The sequence below is a fragment of the Sinocyclocheilus anshuiensis genome, unplaced genomic scaffold (genome assembly GCF_001515605.1).
Source record: "Sinocyclocheilus anshuiensis isolate Anshui unplaced genomic scaffold, SAMN03320099.WGS_v1.1 scaffold331, whole genome shotgun sequence".
Lineage (NCBI taxonomy): Eukaryota > Metazoa > Chordata > Actinopteri > Cypriniformes > Cyprinidae > Sinocyclocheilus > Sinocyclocheilus anshuiensis.
In genome coordinates, this window is record NW_015552556.1 from 435,295 (window position 1) to 457,966 (window position 22,672).

The 22,672-nt window shown below is 39.1% G+C and overlaps 1 protein-coding gene and 1 pseudogene across 1 annotated transcript; both read left to right on the plus strand.

The window, feature by feature from the left end:
* Window positions 1-873: 873 nt before the first annotated feature.
* LOC107664558 (predicted GPI-anchored protein 58) lies at window positions 874-3,238 on the plus strand. The gene is made up of 9 exons (XM_016455152.1): window positions 874-903; window positions 1,273-1,333; window positions 1,418-1,441; window positions 1,525-1,602; window positions 1,688-1,723; window positions 1,832-1,870; window positions 1,981-2,016; window positions 2,623-2,685; window positions 2,777-3,238. The coding sequence occupies exons 2-9, from the start codon at window positions 1,280-1,282 to the stop codon at window positions 3,143-3,145; spliced, it is 699 nt and encodes a 232-aa protein (XP_016310638.1). The 5' UTR covers window positions 874-903; window positions 1,273-1,279; the 3' UTR covers window positions 3,146-3,238.
* Window positions 3,239-4,535: 1,297 nt separating this feature from the next.
* LOC107664554 (cGMP-gated cation channel alpha-1-like) lies at window positions 4,536-7,424 on the plus strand (annotated as a pseudogene).
* The last annotated feature ends 15,248 nt before the right edge of the window (window positions 7,425-22,672 follow it).

Sequence of the window (22,672 nt, forward strand, 5' to 3'; positions counted from 1 at the left end):
TATATATATATATATATATATATATAGGCTATAGCTTATATGTTTAAACATATAACTATATTGTATTGAACAACTAGAAAAACAGCTACCAATGAATGAATGAATGAAACATCTTCAAATGTATCTTGTCTAGAAAAATGACTGAAGGGGAGCAAGAGTATATGTGCCTGAATCTTTTCAGCAAAGCTCAGCAAATGGATATCTATAAACCTTTTATGTTCACACTTTATCAGATGGAAGACATCCTGGATGTGGGTTCCCTAAAGCATAAGGCATTTCAATCCTTGTAATGCTCCAAACCACAGAGTAAGAAAACAGTGTAAAAAAACACAGACGGCAACAGCACTTAAGAAGCTGTCAGTGTGGTCACAACAATTAGGAGCCAAAAGATTTATACCTACTGTATCTCCAAATGAATCAGCAAGAAATGGTGCATTAAGTCTGTAATTAAGAGTTCAGAAGAATGTGTAATATGAGCTTCATTGTGAAGATCTGTGTTAATTAGACCGATCAATTTGGCAGGCGCCCACAAGTCCCACTCTCATGCGAAAAGGGGCCCCTTGAAAGTCATATATATCCAAACTTCACCATCAAACACCACAGACAGACAACCCTCCTGTCTGGAGGATCGGGTAGATAATTTAATTTTTCGTCTCTCTTTTTGAAGAACTGCGCACCAAGCAGAATTTCACAGTGTATAATTATACATAATGAGTCATTAACAGTTGTAATTCCAACCTTGTTTTAAGAATAAAGGCAAAAAATAGATTTCCCTCTTTGCTGAGAGATGATTGGCTTGTTTCATGATCTGTTAAGTATATATAGCAGCCTTGTTCAGTAGTTATGCATTCAACTTTAAACTCCAAGAAGCCAGCCAGTTGTCCTTGTGATTTTCAAAAAGAGGTAAGCTCTTACCATTTCTAGAGAGTTATAACTCATGGATATGTTACACTCTTAAAAATAGAGGTTCGGAAAAGAATGATGATTATGAAGCAATGCCATAAACAAACCATTCTGGGTTCTCTGAAGAACCTTTGAAAGAACTGTTCTGAAAAGAACCATTTTACTTAATATAAAGATCATTTTAATAATCCAAAGAATGTTTTTCCACTATAAAGAACTTTTTGTAGAATGGAAAGGTTCCACTGATGTTAAAGATTCTTCATGGAACCATGAATGCCAGTGAAGAACCTTTATTTTCAAAAATGTACTGACAGTATTTAATGTTTCTACACCAACAAGTTTTGTTTGTTTTTCTTTTTGGATCATAAGAGCAAATATGAAAGTGCTGGCGTTCTTGATGTGTTTGCTGGGCTCTTCACTAGCTGCCCCTGTAAGTCCTCGTTTCTCAGTTCAAGACAGCATAACAAAGTCTAAGTTTCATTTTGACATTTTCCTCTTGTTTTGTACATTTTAGGCCCCTGACAGTGGCAGCAATGAGGTAAGACCTCTGTAAGTCGATGACAATGGATATTAATATAAGGCCTAAAATTTTGTATAACACTTGTCTTTTCTCTCCTGCAGCAGGCAATTATTGGTCATGCTAACACAGCTCTGCAGTTGATGGAACTCTACAGAATGTTAGGACATCTGCAGCAACAGGTCAGTTCAATGGCGCTAAAGACATAGGCCTACATTAGAGGCGTTTAATAATAATAACAACATAATGTAATCAATGTTTTTGCAGGGTTTTGGTGCTGTTCCTACTGGTGCTCAACTGCCTGTATGTTACAAATTTGACCACTTCATGTCATTTAAAGACTTTACTGTGTGAACATGCCTCAGAAGTAACCTGTTTCATGGAACTGATGACATTTTGTGTTCCTCACAGGCAGCACCTGCAGCACCCGTAGCACCCGCACCTGCTGATGTAAACCGCTCTCATTCTATCAAAACCATATATCATACACATTTTTGAGTTTTTGAGGAGAAACGATAACCTTTTGAAAACATTTTTGAAAATACTTGTTCTTTTTACAGGCCCAGCCTCAAGTTTCACCTCAAGCACCACAGCAGGTTAGCAACATGCTATTGCTATTTTTGGTCAGTGTCAGTCAAGGCATGTTATACCATGTTGTACCACAGCAGATTAGCAACATGTTATCAATATTTTGAGTAATTTTCTTTTAATGATTTTTGTTTCTTTTCAGCATCTGTTTATGATGTGAAGTATCATTTAGGGTACAACATAAATCACACATTATACATTGCTGTTTAGTTTTGTTAATTGTAGTAGTAGTCTGTAGCTGTACACTGTACACTGTAGCTTTTAGCATGGCTTTGCTACTAATCTTTTTGCAAAAACTACAGAGTGGTAATACACTCTTAAAAATAAAGGTTTGGTGTCAATGATTCCATAAAGAACCTTTAACATCCATGGAACCTTTCCATTCTACAAAAAGTTCTTTATAGTGGAAAAAAGTTCTTCAGGCTAAAATATTGAATGACACTAAGAAAAAAGGGTTATTTTAAGAACCATTCAATGAAAAGTTCCTTGGAGAACCCAAAATGGTTTTACTTTGCATTGCTACAAACCTTTATTTTTAAGAGTGTGCTTGAATTTGGAAATACAGTAAGTACAGTATATTACATTGACACTGATCTTTAAACTTTTTTTTTCAGGGCTTTTTTTTCAACCCCGCTCTTTTCGCACCTACAGGAGATGGATCAGATGAGGAAGGAGCTGTAGGTTATTTCATCTTATCAAAATACAAAAGACACATTTTTAAACATTATGCACTTTATGAGTTCCGTCCCACTTTTCTATCTGCCATAGCCACAGTTTCGTGGGTTTTACCCTCCCTACGGCTACCAGCCTGCCCAGCCGGCTGCTCTGTTGAACTCAGATGAGGCCGAAGTGGCAGAAGAAGCAGAGGGTGCAGAAGCAGCTGAGGCTGGAGCCGAACCTGAACCTGCTGGAACCGCTGCAACTGTTGATGCTACTGCTGTAAACGAGATTGCACCCATGGATGTTGCCATAGAGGTTCCTGTTGAACCTGTCATTGCTGCTGTTGTTCCGTCTCTCATCCCTGAGGTACCAGCAGTCGCTGTGGAAATCGACACCACTTTGGTGGGGCCTGATGCTGCTGGTGCAGAACAGGTGTTGGTGGCTGATGCTCCTGATGCTGCTCTGCCAGTGCAGTAAGAGAGATTATCACAAGCCCCGCCCCCAATATCCTAACCAATCAGTCACATCGCTGACATTAAGACCACAACTCTATGGTCTGAACATTGTAGCACAGGGACTTGGCTAGACAGAGGGGGTGTCTACTGGCTTGCTGGAACAAAGTGTGGCACATTCCTGTTGTGTTGTGTGTGAAAATGTTTCCTGGCAGATGACAATTTTTATTAACCTCACTGTAAGAATTGAGCCGATACTGCTGCAGACAGCATTAATTGTTATATGTCTTCTCTTTCAGTTTCTTAAAATAAAATGCCTTTTGTCTTACTGCAGTTAAAGGACTCTTTAATCAACTGAAATGTAACTATGTAACACTTTGGAAATAATAAAAATGGACAAAACATAGTTTTGTGTGAAGAAACCAGTCACTAAAGACAGACAGACAGTCACACACACACACACACACACACACTGTACTTAAATTGTCTTCCGGGAAACATGCAAGTGTCTTCTGTTGCTTCCAAAGGGCAGTACTAAATGGAAAAAAAAAAGAAGATATTTCAACAAAATAAGAAAAATGTGGACATCTTCATCCTGTTCAAAACACACATCCTGTGAGTGGCTGTGAAAGTAAGGCTGGCAGGCTTGTTTTATAAGATAAAGCAGATCTCTGAAAGAGTGCTGACTGGGCAGATGCTACTACATGAGGAAAATCTCTCACTCTATGGCTCACAGTCTAGCAAGCACATGCACATAAATTACACCATTATAATGTTGCGACAGCATAAGTACAATGAAATTACAGTTAAATAAATACCACAAACAAACGTGGTCATTCACATAATGCGTACTTGAGGCACTCTGGTGAAATCATTTAAACATGAACATAAAATTAGTTCTGAATATGAAACATTAATAAAAACAACAGGTTGCTAAAATTCTCAGTGTAATTGTATAAATGACGGGCCTCACCAATACTTTGAACTTTTGTTGGAGGGAGTATAAATTATATACCATTCAAGAAGGCAGGGAGGAGGCTTTGTCTTTGTCACTCTAGTCTCTCATTAATCTTCAAATCCTTCTCAGGGTCATGCAAGTCTGAGATATCATTACAGAGCACAACAGAACAAATGAACCACAAGCGTACTCCTTCTTTGAAAACACTCGCTGTAATTTGACTGCATCTTACATTTCACCAGACAGAAGGTCTGTAATTCTAAGGGCCTCTGCGAATCTTCTGATCAAGAGAGAATGGGACAGGATTTAGGTTAAAGCAAAACAGTTGGCGAGTTTTTGATCTGAATGTATGGCAATTTTCGTCCTCTTAGAGTAACATTTTGTCCATTGTAGATTTTTTTCGTGACTTTTAACAAATGGGAACATGTGTAAATTATAAATCACTGCTTTAGCCTTTTGCTTTAGGGGAAAAGGAATCATGACTGTTGTACCTGCATCAGGAGGTATTGCAGTCCCACCCCAAATGTCTCCGATAATGGAAGTGGACACAGAGGAGGACAGTGAAGACCCAATTCCAGCTCCAAATGCAGGACGTGTATTTAACATAAACAACAGCAACAACAATGAAGAGTAATCAAAGATCATTAAATATAAGTAGTATTTTTCTCTCTGTAGGGAAGACAAGAAGAAAAAGAAAAAGGAGAAAAAAGAAAAGAAGGAGAAGAAAGAAGTAGCTGTCAGACTCTGTTCCGTGTTTTGTGTGTGTTTTGCTCCCCATGTGTTTCCATGCCCTTTATTTGGTTCTTCCTGTTCCTGTTCTAATTATGTTTATTGTTTCATTAGTTCCAGGTGTCTCGTCATCCCATCCTTTAGTCCTGTGTATTTATACTGAGTCCTGTTCTAAGTTTGGTTGTCTGGTATTGTGAATGTCTGTGGATGTGTCAACCTCTCCTGCTACATGTGTTTTTCCTGGTTCCCTTAAAGACATTAAAATCTCCTGTGTTGATGTACTCCTGGTCTCCTCGTTCCTCGCTCCGCGCTCCCGCACCGTAGTGAAACGTGACAGTAGCATACCACGTGTTTCTTAACTGAGATAGTCTGGATATAAATAATGTTTAGATATTTTGCTGTCTTATCTTATAGGGAAAAAAAAAGAAAAGAAAGAGAAGAAAAAAAAACAGAGAAGAAACAAAAGGATGAAAAAGAAAAAGAAAATGAAAAAGAAAAGAAAAAGAAAAGAGAAAAGAAAAGGAAAACGAAAAAGAGAAGGAAAACGAAAAGGAAAAGGAGAAAGAAAAAGAAAAAGAAAAAGAAAAAGAAAAAGAAAAAGAAGGGGTTGGCATCAGACTTTTAATCCGTCATTTCTACTCTGTGATTTTCCAAAGTTCAAAGTTATCACCATTGATTATTGCTCATGTCAACTTCATTTTCTCAAGGCCTAAGGAGTTGTTTGTGATTAACCCAGCAGGACTCCTGTACTATCAATGGCTGCTTATAATCACAATTCCTGTCATGTACAATTGGACAGCTATAATTGCAAGGTAATAATTAAATGTTCATGTTTTAATAAGATGAGGATACCAGGAGATGAGAGAAGAATACAAATAGAAGATATCTCCTGTTTATTAACCTCTGAAGTGTGCTTCCTTACGTCTCCGTTAGTCATTCATATTCTCTAATAAATATGATGAAAGCAATATATTCAGTTATATATACATTTTGGAAGCTTGATAAATGGGTGTAATGCTTTTGAGAGCTTTTAAATTGTGTCTCTTTGACTCATAGAGCCTGCTTTGAGGAGCTGCACCTCTGACCTACTTTATTTGGCTGACATGGGCTTCAGGGCACGAACATGTTGATCTAACATCAGTAGTGCGATCAGATGTCTCTCTTTAATGAAGCGACAAAGTTTAGTGACCGATTTGTGTCATGTTTTCATGCCACCTTTCTTTAACCAGGTTACCTGGAACAGGGCTTACTAGTCAAAGACGAAAAGCTTCTTCTTCAGCGGTATAAAGACAGTCTCCATGCTCTCTATGCTACCCACGGACATCTTCTACTTCGTTTTAGGGTTAGACTACCCAGAGATCCGCATAAACAAATTGCTCCGCCTCAACCGCATGTTTGAGTTCTTCACAATCTCAGAAACCATGACCAACTACCACAACATCTTCCGAATCTGCACTTTGATCATGTATATTATCATCCACTGGAACGCATGCCTCTACTTATCCTTCTCCAAGGCCATTGGGTTCGGATCAGATCCATGGGTGTATCCCGCTCTCACAGAAGATGAGTTCGGAGAGCTGATGCGAAAATATTCCTTCAGCCTCTACTGGTCCACTCTTACCCTCACCACCATCGGAGAGATGCTGTCTCCAGAGCTAGACTCTGAATTCCTCTTTCATGTGGCTGACTTCCTGGTGGGTGTCTTGATCTTTGCCACCATTGTGGGTAACATTGCTACAATGATCTCTAATATGAATGCGGCGCAGGCTCAGTTTCAAGCCATGATCGATAACATCAAGCAGTACATGCATATGTGTCATCAAGTGGTTTGACTTCCTGTGGACTAACAAGAAAGCACAAGATGAACGAGAGGTTCTGAGGTAACTGCCAGACAAGTTACGGGCGGAGATAGGCATGAACGTGCACTTAGATACCCTCAAGAAGGTGCGGAACTTTGCCGACTGTGAAGCAGGGCTGCTGATCGAGTTGATGTTGAAGCTTCGCCCACAAGTCTTCAGTCCCGGTGACTACATCAGTCGCAAGGGCGATATTGGTCGGGAGATGTACATCATAAAGGATGGCAAACTCGCTGTTGTGGCTGACGATGGTGTCACTCAATTTGTTGTCCTTGGCGATGGAAGCTACTTTGGAGAAATCAGCATTCTAAACATCAAGGGCAGCAAGGCCGGGAACCGTAGAACGGCCAATATCCGAAGCATAGGATACTCAGACCTCTTTTGCCTGTCCAAAGATGATCTGATGGAGGCTTTGACTGAATATCCAGATGCTAAGGCCATGCTAGAGGAAAAAGGGAGACAGATTCTGCAACACGATGCAAATCATGCAGACCAAGGTGAAGAAGCTGCTGGCAGAACAGGAAGAAATGCGAAAGGATATCAAATGGCGGATTGCTCAGATAGAGCGCTTTGCTGGAGAGGTGGTGGAGGACGAAGATGAAGAGGAGGAGATGGAAAAGAAGGAAGAAATGGAAGAGCAAAAGAAAGAGGAAGAGCCAGAGAAAGAGAAGTTAGAAGAAGACAAGGAAAAGACGGAAGAAAAAGAGGAGGAAAAAACGGAGGAAGCAACCAAAGAGGAAAAGAAAGATAAGGAGCCATAGGATAAGACCTTATGAGACTGTTTTATAATAAAAGAGAGAATAAAATCTAAATACTATATACAGTCAAATTAAAAACAAAAACGTATTAATTATTGTCCTTAGTAACACTACTTTGAATTTGTTGATTCACATGCAAAATGTCTTGTGCAGCCAATAAATTATTGTCAAGGCAACAACAGATTTCTAGTCTGGCAAATGATCAATTAGCAATACCAGTTTAATTTGTATTTCTTTCTAACATATTAAATATTTCTATATGATTTTTGCATAAAGCAAACTCTAAAAAACGAGAGACAATACCTGCAAATATGAGCTCTGTGCTTTTAATTTTAAAGAAGCTTAAATCCTGATAAGAGAAAAGCAGCATGCCTATAAACACTATCTGCATCATTTATTCATGTGGCAGTGCATACTGGAAGCTCTCAAATCAGCAATATCGTTCCATATGAAATTGTTTTTCATGCAACTTGTTAGTTGGCAATTGAGACAACATTTTTTTTTTAAGAAAATCACATTACCAAGTAATGTACTTGATGGGCACAAGGGTGCAGCAGAGGACCAAAGATTAATGACCCTTTCCTCTTCAAAACCTGAAAATGTATAAAATAATAAACACATGAAATCAAGTCATTCCTTTTCATGGAATCCCTAGTTTTCCCAAACAATATTGCTCAATTAAGCGTAAATACAAAGGGAAGCTGCAAATAATATCCCTAATATTATTAAAATAACTTTGTTATTTAAAATGCTAAGGTAAAGCGAAACTTTTGTGACGTGAAGTGGAGGGGAATGAGGGTGTTTCGACAAAAAAGACTCCCGCATAGGATGCAGCTGATTAGATCCTCTTTTTGCATAATTTCACCTCGTTTATGGCCTCCACGTGATGTGTCCTCCTCCATAATGGCATACTTTGATCGGTTTCCAAATCACAACAAGAAACAAAGAAGAATCAACTGAGTATTTAGAAGCAGCTTGTGAAGTAGGCCTATCCTATTTGTTGCTTTAATCTGAGATAGAGAAAGGTACATGCATCTAAAAATACATTCATAATTTTTATCCTTAACCTTAACTGGATTCTCAAAACATTCGCAGACAATTTTAGTGCATTAAAATCCGCATTTTTAGTTAAAGGGCATGTACGTATTTAAGTGGTTTTGTAAAACTGCAAAGATTTGAAAAGGCAGACTTTTTGACATTTAAAAAAAAAATGCACTTGCTTAGCCCAGGCCCTGTAATAGCTAACTCTGCCTATGCTTTTTTTCACATGCCAGTTTGTACAGAACTGCTTTTATCCATGACGTGTTTCTTCCTGTGGCTTCCTTCAGTTTTCCTTTGCCTGCATTATTGATAATGCAATTGCAGTTCTACAGGTATGCAGCAGCAGTCAGTTTTAAATTTTGTAAAATTTGAGGTACTTTAAATGAAAGGAGACATATTTGTACCAATGTTTCATTTCCAAGAAGCCTTCGATTTAGTCAGAGCTGATTAGGGGTCCTGTGGATACCAGCTCATATGTGGAGTGGTTGCAGTGTGTATGTCTCAATATTCTCTCTTCTTTCATTTTGAACATTCCCACCTGTTCTCTCTGCCGGCATTTGCTGTCACATGTGGACACTTATTGTATTTGCTCAGAGAGGTGATGAGAAAAGGGATGTAAGCTGAAAATGAAAGAACAGTGGAAGTATGTCTCCCATGGGAAAGCAAGATAAAAAAGGAAGCTATTGCCTGTGATGTCAGCCATGAAAAGGGTCCTCCACCGTTTCATCTCTCGAGCAGCAGGAGCCACACGTTTAATTAATTAGACTGCGTCTGTGACTTTTAGAGGCAAATCAAAAAGGACCATATGACTTTCCTTCAAGGAGAAATTACTTACTGAATTAACTTGTTTACACAAGTGTTGGGAATATGAACATGCTGGTACAACTTTTTGTTATTTAAATGAAAGCTAGATTGGAACATGCATGAATGAATGTGTGATTTACAGAAAGAAGAAGTCATGGTGCAGCCAAAATCATTGAGACAGAACAAACTGATAGATTGGTTTGGACATTTAGTAACATCTACACTATTGAGGGTCATTTTGCCTCACATCAAACATGAGTGGTCAGTCAAGCAATTTTATTGTCCCATTTGGCCCTTCATCACAGGGACACTCAGAAGCCCACCGCATCTGTGAGAGCACAGGCGGATTTTTCGAAAAAGCTGATTGGAAGAGCCAATTTAACTCGCTGTGCGCAATTTCTTATACAAAAGAAATGGTGCCGCAACAACATTTACATTTACATTTAGTCATTTAGCAGACGCTTTTATCCAAAGCGACTTACAATTGGGGGATACATAAAGCGATTCTTCTTAAGAGGCAAACAGACACAGGAAGTGGTTGTAATACCAAGTTCTTAGACATTGTTCAAATAAGTACAAGCTAGAAAGAGAAGGAATAAATAAAGAGAGAGAGTTATTTTTTTTTATTTTATTTTTTTTATGATGAAGTCAAGTAGCTTCGAAAGAGATGGGTTTTCAACAAGGGTCTATCAGTAGGGAACACTGTGTCTCACAGAGTATTGTCATCAAACGCTCTGATCTGAGCAGTAAGTGGAAGTCACACGGGCAGCTCACACCAGAGTGTTTTGGAGTCTGGTGGCAGAACGATGCACCATAGCATGTAGGCACCTGCGTTTTGGTCTTACAAGCTGGTACTTCCTGTTGTTTCCTATTCGTTTCTTAGAACGCTTCAGCACTTTACCTGTCCCTTTCTATTAGTGTGTGTAACTGACCTGTGCTATTGTTTCTCCTAAACAATTTACTTCATGATAATAGCATTTGCAGTTGACCGAAGCAGTTCTAGCAGGCAAGAAAGGTGACCTATTGGGAAAATGAAATCCTGTGACAGTAGCACTCAGGGCCAGCCTGTTTCTGGAGAACTGGGTGAGGAATTTAAAATAGGCCTGCCAAAAATCGTCACAACATAAAAGCATACATAGAACCACTGCAATATAATGAGTGGTCTCTTTTCTTTCTGAAAGAAGGCTCAAATTATAATCCCGCTATACTGTATATACTCATATAATCACATACTGGAAAAATATGGAATAGGATTTACTTAAAAAGTACTTAAATTTCACAAACATTTACAATTCACATGTTGAATTATACATGAAATCCTGTTTCTAAATGTACTCCAATAATCTGTTTTAGTTAAAACTAAAAAAAAAAAAAAAAAAACATTTTTACATTGTGTATATGTATGTTTATTTAGATCAACTGGGGCAAAATTATGTATAAAAATGATTATAACACATTTCACAGAAAGTGCTCTTTCATTAAAAATGTTCATAAAAAAATAAATAATGTAAACAGTAAGAAATACATTTTTGTAATAACTATGAACTATTCTTCTAGAAAAGCTTGTTTGGTTAAATTAATTACTCATATTTCCCACTGACTTCGTTCCCCATATTGTTTTTGAAAAACCTGCAAATTTGATCCTTTGACAAGCACAGTTTCTGAAATGCAAAAGTGCTTTAAATATTAAACAGCAAGCACTGTGAAGACAAAGCATGCTTTAAATAGCTCAGACGAATATTTTCATGTTTTTGTTTTTGTTGAGTATGAGTGTTTTTGAGCAAGGCGTGGAATCTGTGAATAATGATATTTTGCATGGTTATAGAAGGATGAATAATTTATGCAGATTACATTGTTACTATTTATTCTTTAACGGTTTACAGCTTTTACGATGTTGTTCTCTTGAATGCCTTTATCTTTTGTAAGCGCTATTGTGGTTTGTGAGCTAGATGTTGAAATCCATGTGTGCTTAGACTTAAATGTATTCTCCATACTCTGGAGGTGAGTGGCATGTCAAATTGTAACCAAATATAGACTGATTTTTGATTTATGATATGACAGACTTAGTTTCCGCTTCCAGAGTAGATGGAGTGTTAAATGTCCTCACTTCCAAGTTGTGATCTATATGGTTTGAATGAACGCTAGTAGCTCCCCTGGGAAGTCTAAGCAATTGCCTGCGTCGCCTATAGGCTCTTGTAGCACTTGAAAGCCTGCATTATACTGTAGGTTATTGTACTGCCATTGTTTGTATATGGAGACTGCATGGCAGTACTTGAATTTCTATGCCTTTTATTGAAACTGTGATTGTGATAGCTGAATTCACCACTTAAAACTAGTACAAGTATTGTAGTTCCTGTCAGAACCGTTTCCTCCACTTGATCACAAGTGATTACTTGTGTTTACGTCAAACAGGTTCTTACACTGAATATATGTACACATTGAAACGTCTCGGTTACGTATGTAACCCTCGTTCCCTGAAGGAGGGAACGGAGACGTCACGTCGTGACCGACGAATTGGGATCTCGCTTAGAGAGACCAATCTACTTCGAGTGTAAACTAAACGAGCCAATGGACATTGGCATGCGATGATTGCATCCAGCTGCCGCTGATCACAGCGTGAGCATAAAAAGGCAGCCGGTGCAACGCATACCAGGTTTTCGCTGAGGTGCCGAGCCGTTGACCCGGCCGCTCAGTGGTGGTACAGCAGCTGTGGCGACAGGATGTGACGTCTCCGTTCCCTCCTTCAGGGAACGAGGGTTACATACGTAAGCGAGTCGTTCCCTTTCAGTCGATCATTATGAGTCACGTTGTGACCGACGGATTGGGATCCCTACCAAAGCGCCATGGATGCTGCCCCTTCCAGTTTCCTGTGCGAGCCACCTGTGCCCCTTTTTGGTGTAAGGCGGGGCTCGCAACAAGAGACCAGTCACTGTTGTCGTAGCATTACCCACTCAGTGAGATTGGATAACACTGGGAAAACGTACCTGTACCACTTGGAACAGGAACGTTCCATCCTTCCTGAAGGAGGTTTCGGAAGCACTTACACATATGAACAACCGTTTAGGTGCATACGGAAGATTGGAGGTGATTATAACCCTCTTGGAAATGGCAGAAGTCTGCCAGCGGAAACACGGGCTCTGAGGCTATACCGTGGACTTTACACATATGGGATCCACTTAGGTCTCTATAATAATAATAATAATAATAATTCATTACATTTATATAACACTTTTTTCTGCTTTCCTAAGCACTCAAAGCACTCTACATTGTGAGGGGGTATCTCCTCGTCCACCACCAGTGTGCAGCATCCACCTGGATGATGCGACGGGAGCCATAGTGCGCCAGAACGCCCACCACACACCAGCTTATTGGTGGAGAGGAGACAGAGTGATGAAGCCAATCAGTAGATATGGGGATTGTTAGGAGGCCATGATGGTCATTGGCGAATTTGGCCAGGATGCCGAGGTCACACCTCTACTCTTTTCGAAAGACATCCTCGGATTTTTAATGACCACAGGTCATTCTCATCCGAAGGACGGTGCTTTTTGACAGTATAGTGTCCCCGTCACTATACTGGGGCGTTAGGGCCCACACCGACCACAGGGTGAGCACCCCCTGCTGGCCTCACTAACACCTCTTCAAGGCAGTAAAAGGTGCTGTCCATGACCTGGTGAGCTCCTCATGCACCTCTGGGAAGAAAGAACCAGCCACCCTGAGAAACCAATCGTCCAATCTCGAGGGCTCGGGACGCGGTGGAGGTTTCCACTCGAGCCCTACTCTCTCGGCAGCCTGGGAAAGCATAGCCGACATCTCCGGATCCGATTCAGGCATTGCCACCGTCCAGGAGGGTGGCAGCGCAGCCGAATCTTCCTCTCCTGAGAGCTCTCCCTCCGATGCAGTGATCGACATCCGGTCGTCTGGAGGAGCACCGAAAAATACCTCTGATACGCCTTTTGAAGAGGGCCCAGCGCGTTCCTTTGGCGGCTCAACTAGTTGCGAAGCACTAGAGGAGCGATGGTCCCCCGAGGGTTGGTTCCCTGAGGGGTTTGCCACCACTGTAACCCTCAGACCGCCCGTGCTACTGCCCGAAGTAGCCCTCGCCTGGCTGCCGCCAGGACGAACACTAGATCACGGCAGAGGCAACGGAGCTCCGCCCCTCCTGGAGGTAACGGGGCCTGGCCTGCAGCTCCGAGATGGTCATCTTCCCACAATGGGAACATGACTCATCCACGAATGCCACCTCAGCGTGTTTAATGCCCAGACACGTGAGGCAGTGATCGTGACCATCTAGAAACGCACGGGTGAAACGCATCTTTGAAAAGACGATATGTCGTCTTTAAAAAGACGCACCCGTGTAAGCTCTTTTAGAGAAAAAAGGCTCTTTTAGGGAAATGCTCCTTTACGTGCTGAGACGCACAGGGGAGATGGCCGCTTGCAGCACGACAGGGGGTAGTGGAGCCTGAAGTACGCAACCCACTCGACACAGGAACGACCACCGCTGAACACAAGAAGCTCCCTAGAGTGCGTTAACTCGTCACACACGAAATCAGTTTGGTAGGAGCAGAACGATGTTGTCGCTTGGCTCCGAAGCGAAAAGCTGGTATGCGTTGCACCGGCTGCCTTTTTATGCTCACGCTGTGATCAGCGGCAGCTGGATGCAATCATCGTATGCCAATGTGCATTGGCTCGTTTAGTTTACACTCGAAGTAGATTGGTCTCTCTAAGCGAGATCCCAATTCGTCGGTCACAACGTGACTCGTAGTGACCGACTGAAAGGGAGCTGGATATCTGGGATATTGAAGCCAGTGATTTGAATCACAACCTACAGACTACCGCAAAATCATCTTTAGCAATGTGAGAAGGAAAGATCACTTACCATCATGTGCAGACATGGGATTTGAAGTAATTTTGTTCCTTTGTTTTAGATCTTGTTTAATTTCTTCAACATTTAAAAGTCTGCTAATTGAAATTGAAAAGCTGTTGTCTGATGCTTTTGTGCACCACCTAAGCTCTTTGACGCTGATTTCTCTTAATAAACAGCACACTGTGCTTTGTGATCTCATCTTAATTTTCATAATTGCCTGCAATTGTGAATCTCCCTCGATGCTCAAACATGTGCCAGTTCCATAAGCATGATAAGAAAACCCATGATGTAATTTTAATTAGTCTATTCAACAGCAGAGCTCCTGCATTGTTATTATCACGGTATGCTAAATTAAGCAACAGCCCTCTTACTTTCTTATCAGGACTCAGTGACATTTGCATCACTGTCATGCCTCTTCCCAGAGTCTGTGACGTAACCTTCATCGGTCAGAATGCCAAGACCTTGCCAGACCAATGAGCCTCTTTAAGGATTCAGATCTGAACAGAAAGGGAAGCCGAGGAACATTTGACGTTGAAAGGAGTATGAGAAATTTTTAGTATGTGATGCAAATGAAGCATTGACCCCCAACTGGGTTTCTGGGACGTGCAGGTAACGTGGAGCATTTAGTGATTGCTCATCAATGCGTTAGTAGTGGAGAAGCTCAAGGTTTCTGAAATTAATAAACATAAAATACATCAAAGTCAATTAAATGACTGCATCCTGATTCTGCTAATTTGGTGGCTTCTGCAATTCTTTGTGTAACTCCTCAGAGAAATCTTCCCTCTCGAGCACTGAGTGACAACCATGAAATCTCAGCGATGCCAATGTCACTTGCATTTATTTGAGCGTTTCTGAGAAGATGTGTATGAAGTTCTGGCAATGTGTTCTGCTGAGGCCTTTGTGCCTTGAGGTCGACATGGAAATGATGGATGAGGAAGATAATGTGAGAAGCACAGTTACAGTGTAGCACTTACAGTATGTGAAGCACCTCAGGGTTGGTACTTTCTCTATGGCTGGGAATATGTATCTTAGTCATCACTTTCTTTTGTAATTTGTAAAACGGTTATGAAAGCATTTCAGCTGGAATGGGACTTGGCTTAAAAAACTTTTTTAAAAGCATAGTGATGGACAAGACTTGGTTTATAACCAACTTTTCTTTTTGCAGGCTTATAATTGTACTGTGGAGGAAAATGTAGCAGTTGGTTTCAAATAAAATCGCTCAGCCCTGTCTGAAGCGCATCATTTCCTTTGTTACAGGACATTGCTGACAGCGTACTTCACCTTCTAAAATGTTACTTTAGACAGTATTAAATCTTGTGACCCGACCGAGGGACAGAATTTGAGAAGACATGAGCAATTCTTTCCTATTTCCTTTTACATTATTCTTTGACTTCCTTTTACCAGGTAAGCTGGCAAAACAAGAAATGTGCTTCCTTTAAACCACATGAACCTGTGTGATCTTGCATAAATCATAGACAACAGCATGGAGCCCATTCAGACAGATTTGTTTGGAGGGAAATGAAACAACCTTTTTGAGCTGACTCCATCTGTGCCCCCGTATCTACTGACTTTTTTCTGTCTAAGTTATAGTCTTGGACAGAGAAACAGCTTGATTGCTTATGTGAATGTGCCATTTTTGCTTCCTTAACCACTGTGAAAATGAAAAGAGACACCATTCAGGGTTTCTCAAATGCCACTTACACGCTTATATGGCCCAATGCATCCTGAACAGAAGAAAAGAAACTCTGCTAAAACAAGGGTTTTAATCTCTGTCAGTTCATTAGTTTGTGCTTTATCAACATAAAGATGCACTATACTGTATATCAGTACTGCATTCGTTATTAGTGATTATTAGTGTCTTGCCTGACCTCTTGTAATTGCATAGTCTAAAAGGATGTTAAAGGGATAGTTCTCCCAAAAATTCTGTCATCATTTACTCACCCTCAAGTTGTTCCAAGCCTGTATGGGTTTTAATCAGTTGACACTAGCCATTGACTTCCATAGTATGGAAAAAAAAATACTAGGGCTACTGTCAACTGTTTGGTTATCCACATTCTTCAAAATATATTATTTTGTGTTCAGCAGAAGAAAGAAACTCAAACAGATTTGGAATAAATGGAGGGTGAGTAAATGATGACAGAATTTTAATTTTTGGGTGAACTATCCCTTTAATACCATGTAAAAACAGGACACACATTGGTGCACTGTTGAAGAACCCACTAGAGAACCTCCAGGCACCCTTTGAAAAATGCCACTTTTCGGAGGAACAAAGTGGATCCCATATTTTCCTTCAAGAGCTCTAAAGACAGCAACCCCATCATAAAGGGAAAGCCTTGAGGCACTTGATATAGACACCTAGAGGTTCTCCAAAATGTTCAGCCAGTTTCAGGACTATTGCTTTAATTCATGGATATTGGAATTGAGTGTGACCTAATTGTTTTTACTTTTATCTGATATTTTACATTTAATTTATTTTTTAATTTATTTTTTAATTGGAGCAATACAATATCAAAATTCTAAAAGCTGAATGGGTAACACTTTATAGGGACCGATTCTCACCATTTGCTTATTAGCATGCCTATTATTAACATATCAGCTGTTTATAAGTTCTTATAAAGCACATATTCTGCATGACCGTATTCTTCATCCCTAATCCTACCCAATACCTAAACTTAACTACTACCTTACTAAGTATTAATAAGCAGCAAATTAGGAGTTTATTAAAGGGATAGTTCACCCCAAAAAATTCTGTCATTAATTACTCACACTCATGTCCGTAAGACCTTCGTTCATCTTCGGAACACAAATAAAGATATTTTTGATGGAATCTGAGAGCTCACTGACCCTCCATATACAGCAATGATATTACCACGATTACCACGAACTAAGGTCATGTGACAAAGCCTGTGGTAAGATAATTTATTCTAAACACTGCTTTACCAAATCATAATTTAGCAGAATTATAATATAATTATTATGTTTTTTTTGTATATTTCAAGGGAAAAATGGAAGTTTGAGTCAGTATTACTGTCTGAAAACTGTCTTTGTCAGTCAAACATGATTGACAGGAAAGCTTAACAAGGTACCCAACTCGAGTTTCAGCGTCAAACCCAAGTGTCTGACCAGTCAACTTATTCTCATGTCACGAATCCAAGGCTGATATTGTAATGCTATTCAAACTCTGTGTTGAGGCTCAGAAAACCTTGATTTGTTCACACATGTGTATGTATTCAAGGTTATGACTTAAGTCACCTTTTGATTCATAGGCTTATGTTGGACGTTCATGAATGCTTCATTAATATTACACTTGTTTTAGACCCCTAGCTGCAGAATGTGCTGTGTAAGACTGCTAGGAGAGTATTGAACACCTCATTAGCTGAAGTTAAAGGGTCACTGAACTACACTGTAAGGGAGTCGATAATGCCCAAAAGACTTGACATTAAATGAACATTGGCAGATAGGAAATATTTGTGTATGACTGATAGAATTGACAGCAAGAATTGGGCCTGAGGGACTAATCAACATATAGCCTCAGATTCTCAAGCCTTGCTATTGATGCTTACTATCAAGAAAATGTAACTTTTTTTTGCTTTTTTAACACAGACACTTATTTACACTTCACGTTTGTGACATTGACAGTCAGGATTGAAATTTCTTCAAATCACTTCTTACAGTAATGCACCATCTCAGTCTAGCAATCACTTTTCCATCGATTTCTGAAAGGTTCAGTCCAAAGGAGTTTAGATCTGCAACACTTACATTCAATTACCCCATTTTCAAGTAAACAAGAAATACTGATTTTTTTTCAAGCTGAAAACTACCTTTATAATACCAGAAATTATGTTCCCTCTTGGTTGGATGTACTGTACGTTTGACAAATTGTGCACATTTGACAAATCAATTTTGGGCTGTGCTTTGTTTTCATTTGGATACTAATGTAGAGTTGTTTTCTCTCCACACTCTGGCAGAAGAAGCTCATGGGATTGTGTGTGTATATTGGTTATGGCTCTGAGTGACCTGTGTCAGAAATGGTGGCAGGTGAAGCCCATGAGGCTAGCTGTTTATTTTCTCCCGGGCTTTTACAAATGTGACATGTTGATGTGATAATCGAAAGGAGGCGAGACTTTTTGGAGGAAACCTTTGCGGTGACTCTCCATATAGCAGCTCATTTTACCTGTACATCTCTGCCGTCATTAGAACAGTGAAGACATTATGTGATGTGGATCGATGTCGAGGTCTCTCCGCAGTTCATGACTGGCAACCTTCATCATCAATTTTTAAATATTTGACTGACTGATGCCCATGCTCCATGTGCATGTTCTGCATTTTAACATTCAACAGTTGTGTTGGATGGAAACAATTGGGTGCCAAGGGAGTCAAGCTGATGCAAAGTTCTGGAGGTAATTTATTCAAAAAATACACAAGAAATGCAGTTCATGCATGTATACACAAACTTATATGTAGGATCTGAGCAACTTTGCACTTCATCACACCACCGAAAAAAAAAAAAAAAATCATTTTCTCCAGCAATTTGAGACTCAGTTCTCAGTTTCACATAAAAACATTGCTTGCTCATTTTCCTGAGCAGTTTTTGTATCATTTTGCACCTTGGGAACTTGGCAATTCACTGTCAATTGAATATTTCTTGGAGCAACAAACCTCGGCTTACTTACTGATTTGATCATTCTTCTCCTCCATATGCACTGACACTGAAAGAATGACAGCTGAGGTGTCTTTTTTGAAGCTTCTGCTGGAATTTATAGTCTGGTGGGCTCTCCTTATCTTTTATTAAGGCTTGGAGAGTAAACTCTGACCTTGTACTCCATGTATCTATCAACGGCTTTTCCAGAACAGCACAGCTTGTTTTCGGTATCACCTCAAGCGGAATGAGATCTAATGAACCACCAAGCTCACCCTTTGGTAGAATGTGATAAGCATGTTGCTCTGTCAGTGGTGTTTATGATGTGGAAAAACATCTGAGCCATGATTTTAAGGAAACTCTTATCAGGATCATTTACTGAATTTTGTTATTTGGTTGTCTAGATGAAATATGTAGAACACAAGGTTAATTTAATTTTTACATGTCGTCATTTATCATGCTTTCTGAGCGAGAGGAGGAAAAAGCAGTTGTATTTTGGCATGAAGCGCATAATTTGTATATTTTTCAGAATCCACTAATATCTCACAATATAACATTTTTCAGAATCAGATCATGTACAGTATACAAAACATAATACATTTGCAATGCAAAAAAAATGTCCCTTGGCCCAAATGTTTGAAAACACAGTAGTCATTCTGTTTAATGTCAGCTTTGACATTTGATTCTCAACAGCCGAATAAATCTTTGGTTAAGAGACATTGATTATTAGCATTAAAAACATTCTATCTCCAGTGATGCCAACAGGCTCAGCTTGCAGGAAGTTCATCCAAAATGAAAATTATTTGATTTATAAACTGTGATTAATACTGACCCTCATGTTGTTATAAACCTTGCTGTTATTTTATAAGTGGAACACACAAAAAATTCCTGTATATATTTGATTTGAAAGCTGTGATGTAGAAGATGTAGACTGGAAATATATATATATATATATATATATATATATATATATACTGTATATACTGTATCCAGTGTCATGGAATTAAATACTGATTAAATCTTGTCTAAGGAGTGTATTTATGCTAAAAATGCTAAAATGACTGCAAAACAGCATAATGAGCTAAACTGATTAAATGAATGCAGGTGATGGTTAGCAGGAATCTTATGGATAATGAATATGTATTTCCTCCAGATTTGTTTCATTAGCATGAACATCTGCTAAGTAAAATAAAAGCTTCAAATCCCCTGCAACTGCAATAATGCCACTCAATCTTATTTAAGAGACTGTTAAACACATTTTAACTGTCATGGGGATGATATACTTTCCCAGTGTTAGGCCTTATTATATTGCTTTTCCTTGCATTTTAGGCTGTTTGTGATCTTATTGAAGTTTGTAATTTACTGTATAACAATTGGCCATTTTGCACTGCTATGTGCAGAGAGAACATGCATTGCATTTATAACAATCCTCAAATATTGTGATGATAACCATCAAATGTGCATCATTTTCAGCTGCAGTTGCTCTGTAAACCAGTCTCATTGCCCCAGCCGTATTTTACATTTCTCCCAAGGTTACAATATGTGCACAAGAAATTGCATACTGAATTTCATTAAGCTCAGGGTTTAGGAAATAAAACTAATTTATAAAATGACTGCCATGAAGATGGTGACTGACAGCTTAACCAGTGCGTTTGTTTAAACTGTCTAGTTTGATATAATGTGTACATTATATAATTTTGGTTTTGGTTCTTTCATTGTGAGAAGTATGAAAATGATTGTCTCTTACTGTAGCACCATGAGCAACCAATATGACAATGGCATGATGTGGTTAATAAATTGTTGCATGTCTAATGCAATTTATCCATCATGTGTGCGCACCAAGAAACACAGGAGCCTCTTTTTGTTGAGGCAACAGCATGTCGAGATCTTTAATGCTGCATTAATGCACAAATGTTCCATGATCCTTATGTGATTAAATATATATCTAACTTAATACTATACAATTTTTTGGGGGTTATAATAATAAATGTTATAATACTATAAAACATTTTTCTTCTCCTGAACTACTGGGCATTGACCTGTTTCATAAATGTATTTTACCCATTGATTCGATTCAGGATTCAGTCCAGTTTGTCCTCGTCTGTACTTTAACTCTAAACCATTAATCAATCGATCACGTTCTCTCCCAGAGGCACTAGTTAGACCAGTTGTCACACTGTGCATGGCACTGCATCTGACTACAGAGTGTGTTGCGCTCGTGGCTGCGTTCAACAAGAGTCAAGAGACAATCACGCGCATTTAAGAACTTAGAAGCGTTTTACTTATCGATAGAGAAGACTACACAATTCTTCAGTCGGTCCATTTTGCATCGATTCTCACCAGACCGACCATTTATAAATGACATGTTGCCGTTTTCCGCTTGAGCACAAGACTCTCTCGCGCGCGTTTGGAACAGTGTGCATCGTGCGCGGTCTCTATATATATATATATATATATATATATACATATATACTGTATATATGAATTCCAGTGTCATGGAATTAAATACTGATTAAATCTTGTCTAAGGAGTGTATTTATGCTAAAATGATTAATTTGACTGCAAAACAGCATAATGAGCTAAACTGATTAAATGAATGCAGGTGATGGTTAGCAGGAATCTTATGGATAATGAATATGTATTTCCTCCAGATTTGTTTCATTAGCATGAACATCTGCTAAGTAAAATAAAAGCTTCAAATCCCCTGCAACTGCAATAATGCCACTCAATCTTATTTAAGAGACTGTTAAACACATTTTAACTGTCATGGGGATGATATACTTTCCCAGTGTTAGGCCTTATTATATTGCTTTTCCTTGCATTTTAGGCTGTTTGTGATCTTATTGAAGTTTGTAATTTACTGTATAACAATTGGCCATTTTGCACTGCTATGTGCAGAGAGAACATGCATTGCATTTATAACAATCCTCAAATATTGTGATGATAACCATCAAATGTGCATCATTTTCAGCTGCAGTTGCTCTGTAAACCAGTCTCATTGCCCCAGCCGTATTTTACATTTCTCCCAAGGTTACAATATGTGCACAAGAAATTGCATACTGAATTTCATTAAGCTCAGGGTTTAGGAAATAAAACTAATTTATAAAATGACTGCCATGAAGATGGTGACTGACAGCTTAACCAGTGCGTTTGTTTAAACTGTCTAGTTTGATATAATGTGTACATTATATAATTTTGGTTTTGGTTCTTTCATTGTGAGAAGTATGAAAATGATTGTCTCTTACTGTAGCACCATGAGCAACCAATATGACAATGGCATGATGTGGTTAATAAATTGTTGCATGTCTAATGCAATTTATCCATCATGTGTGCGCACCAAGAAACACAGGAGCCTCTTTTTGTTGAGGCAACAGCATGTCGAGATCTTTAATGCTGCATTAATGCACAAATGTTCCATGATCCTTATGTGATTAAATATATATCTAACTTAATACTATACAATTTTTTGGGGGTTATAATAATAAATGTTATAATACTATAAAACATTTTTCTTCTCCTGAACTACTGGGCATTGACCTGTTTCATAAATGTATTTTACCCATTGATTCGATTCAGGATTCAGTCCAGTTTGTCCTCGTCTGTACTTTAACTCTAAACCATTAATCAATCGATCACGTTCTCTCCCAGAGGCACTAGTTAGACCAGTTGTCACACTGTGCATGGCACTGCATCTGACTACAGAGTGTGTTGCGCTCGTGGCTGCGTTCAACAAGAGTCAAGAGACAATCACGCGCATTTAAGAACTTAGAAGCGTTTTACTTATCGATAGAGAAGACTACACAATTCTTCAGTCGGTCCATTTTGCATCGATTCTCACCAGACCGACCATTTATAAATGACATGTTGCCGTTTTCCGCTTGAGCACAAGACTCTCTCGCGCGC

What these genes read in the sequence shown, in the direction of transcription:
- LOC107664558 (XM_016455152.1), top strand. Translation starts at nt 1,280, where the DNA reads ATGAAAGTGCTGGCGTTCTTGATGTGTTTGCTGGGCTCTTCACTAGCT. An exon ending in TAGGACATCTGCAGCAACAG is followed by an intron (nt 1,603 to 1,687) that starts GTCAGTTCAATG and finishes ATGTTTTTGCAG; the next exon opens with GGTTTTGGTGCTGTTCCTAC. An exon ending in TAGCACCCGCACCTGCTGAT is followed by an intron (nt 1,871 to 1,980) that starts GTAAACCGCTCT and finishes TTCTTTTTACAG; the next exon opens with GCCCAGCCTCAAGTTTCACC.